Genomic DNA, 2,549 nt, shown 5'->3' on the forward strand with positions numbered 1-2,549 from the left:
GAAGAGAAAATGCCCACTGATGGTAGAACAGGAGACTCGAGACAGATTGAGGGAAAGTCTGCTTCTAGAAGAGAAAATGCCCACTGATGGTAGAACAGGAGACTCGAGACAGATTGAGGGAAAGTCTGCTTCTAGAAGAGAAAATGCCCACTGATGGTAGAACAGGAGACTCGAGACAGATTGAGGGAAAGTCTCCTCAGAGAGTGTGAGAAGAAGAAAGGAAGTTCTGGTCTTCTGATCCAGGCTATTACTCTCCCAGAGGCAGAGCAATGATGGTTTGATCTGAAGATAGGAGCTGGCTCTGAGTCCTCATTCCCTCCGTGCCTCAAGTGTGGGATTCTTAGCTGCTGGGATTCTTGCCCCATCTCCACTCTGCCTCCTGGCCAGCCCTCACTCTCTCTGTGCCTTTCCCTCCAGGCCCCTCTAGCCACTGCCGTGTCCCCCTGCAGCCCCCTTCTCAAGGCACCCTCTCCAGCTGGCCCCTTGCACAAGGGCAAGAAGGCAGTCAACAAAGACAGCCTGGAGTACCGGCTGAGGCGGGAGCGCAACAACATTGCCGTTCGCAAGAGCCGGGACAAGGCCAAGAGGCGCATTCTGGAGACACAGCAGAAGGTGCTGGAGTACATGGCAGAGAACGAGCGCCTCCGCAGCCGCGTAGAGCAGCTCACCCAGGAGCTAGACACCCTCCGAAACCTCTTCCGCCAGATCCCTGAGGCTGCCAATCTCATCAAGGGCGTGGGGGGTTGCAGCTGAGCCTGGCTGGTGGATTGTGGGCCCCAGGCCCCCTGGCCCGGCGTGACCCTGGGGGCCACCACTTCCTTGGGACCTTGGAGCCCTTCATAGGCTGAGCCTGAGACACAGACCATGGACAAACGGCAGTGGGGTGGCAAGGGCGGGTAAGACTCAGCATTCTGTGGCTGAATAAAGTTGCACTGTGACTTGGTGCTGGGCTGTTGGTGTGTGTTGGTGTGTGTGTGTGTGTGTGTGTGTGTGTGTGTGTGTGTTGGGGTGTGTGTGTGTGTGTGTGTGTGAGATGGAGGACCCCAAGGGCAGGGAATGCCTGTGGCTGGGTCTACACACCTCTCATTTCCACGCCCAAAGGGGCATGTAGAAATAAAGACATGCTGCCCATAGCCCTCCCCAACACACCACACAGCCAGCCTGAGTCTGTGACTCTGCTCTTCTCCCCTCCACAACCCCACCACCCCCTATTCTGTGAGCTGAAGTCATGCTCCCCCACCAACCTGTCAGGACCTGGAGCAACCTCGGACCCTCTTCTAACAGAGATCTGTGGCTTGTAGGGGGATCCAGCACCACACAGTCCCTCATGCCCAGGCCTGCAGACCCTGGGCCTGTTCTCTCACACCTTGAGGTGCAGGTCTGGGAGCTCCTGCCCCAGGTGGCCAAAGGAAAGTTCCTGATGGCTCTGCAATACGTATAGTCTCTTAGCCCTTGATCCAGCACTCCGCATCTCTTCTCTCTGGTTCCAAAGGCTCAGTCTACCACACAGGCATCCTCCCCGCCCCCTACCGTTCCCACCCACCTGCCTCCATCTGCCTCTCCACCCTGGGGTTCTGGTTCTCTAAAGCTTGAGAATCAGGGTGCTTAGGAAAGACCTTGAGAACTGATTTGTCTATGACAACATTGATAATAGGAAAGAGTATGACAATCTGTCTGTGCCACTTAAACCCCACACTCAAAGTATTTTCTTTTTTGTTTGTTTGTTTTTTGAGTTGGAGTCTCACTCTGTCGCCCAGACTGGAGTGCAGTGGCCGCTCCCGGCCACCGCGGCCTCGACCTGCTGGGCTCCGGCGATCCTTCCGCCTCAGCCTTCCGAGTAGCCGGAATTACAGGCGTGCGCTACCACGCCCGGCTGATTTTTTGATTTATTGTAGAGATGAGGTCTCGCTGCCCAGGCGGGTCTCGAACCCGCGGGCTCAGGCAATCCACTCACCTCAGCCTCCCAAAGGCGCGGGATTACAGGCTGAGCCACCGAGCCCGGCCAAAGTATTTTCTTTCTTTTTTTTTTTTGAGTTGGAGTCTCACTCTGTCACCCAGGCTGGAGGGCAGTGGCACGCTCTCGGCCATCACAGCCTTGACCTGCTGGGGTTCAGGTGATCCTTCTGTCTCAGCCTTCCAAGTAACCGGAACTACAGGCACACACCACTATACCTGGCAATTTTTTTTTTTTTAATGTATTGTAGAGATGAGATCTCGCCAAGTTGCCCAGGCTGGTCTCAAACCCACGGGTTCAGGCAATTCTCTCACCTCAGCCTCCCAAAGTGCTGGGATTATAGGTGTGAGCCACTGCACCCAGCTGCAATTTCTTTTTCATTGAACTATAGCCTAAGACACAGAACAACACAATTAAGAATCACAGTTTTAGCTGGGCTCGGTGGCTCAGCCTGTAATCCCATGCTTTGGGAGGCTGAGGTAAGTGGATTGCCTGAGCCCATGGGCTCGAAACCCGCCTGGGCAACTTGGCGAGACCGCATCTCTACAATAAATAAAAAAATTAGCCGGGCGTGGTAGCGCACGCCTGTAGTTCC

At 55.0% G+C, this 2,549-nt stretch overlaps 1 protein-coding gene across 1 annotated transcript in view; it reads left to right on the plus strand.

Annotated features, from left to right (window-relative positions):
- The window catches only part of CEBPE (CCAAT/enhancer binding protein epsilon), a 2,317-nt gene extending 1,374 nt beyond the window's left edge, over window positions 1–943 (plus strand). The window contains exon 2 of the mRNA XM_008067791.1: window positions 418–943. Within this exon, the coding sequence (XP_008065982.1) occupies window positions 418–753 (336 nt within the window). The 3' untranslated portion in view covers window positions 754–943. The remainder of the gene's footprint in view (window positions 1–417) is intronic.
- The last annotated feature ends 1,606 nt before the right edge of the window (window positions 944–2,549 follow it).

Source organism: Carlito syrichta, unplaced genomic scaffold (assembly GCF_000164805.1).
Source record: "Carlito syrichta isolate Samal-C Ts95f unplaced genomic scaffold, Tarsius_syrichta-2.0.1 Scaffold309773, whole genome shotgun sequence".
Classification (NCBI taxonomy): Eukaryota; Metazoa; Chordata; class Mammalia; order Primates; family Tarsiidae; genus Carlito; species Carlito syrichta.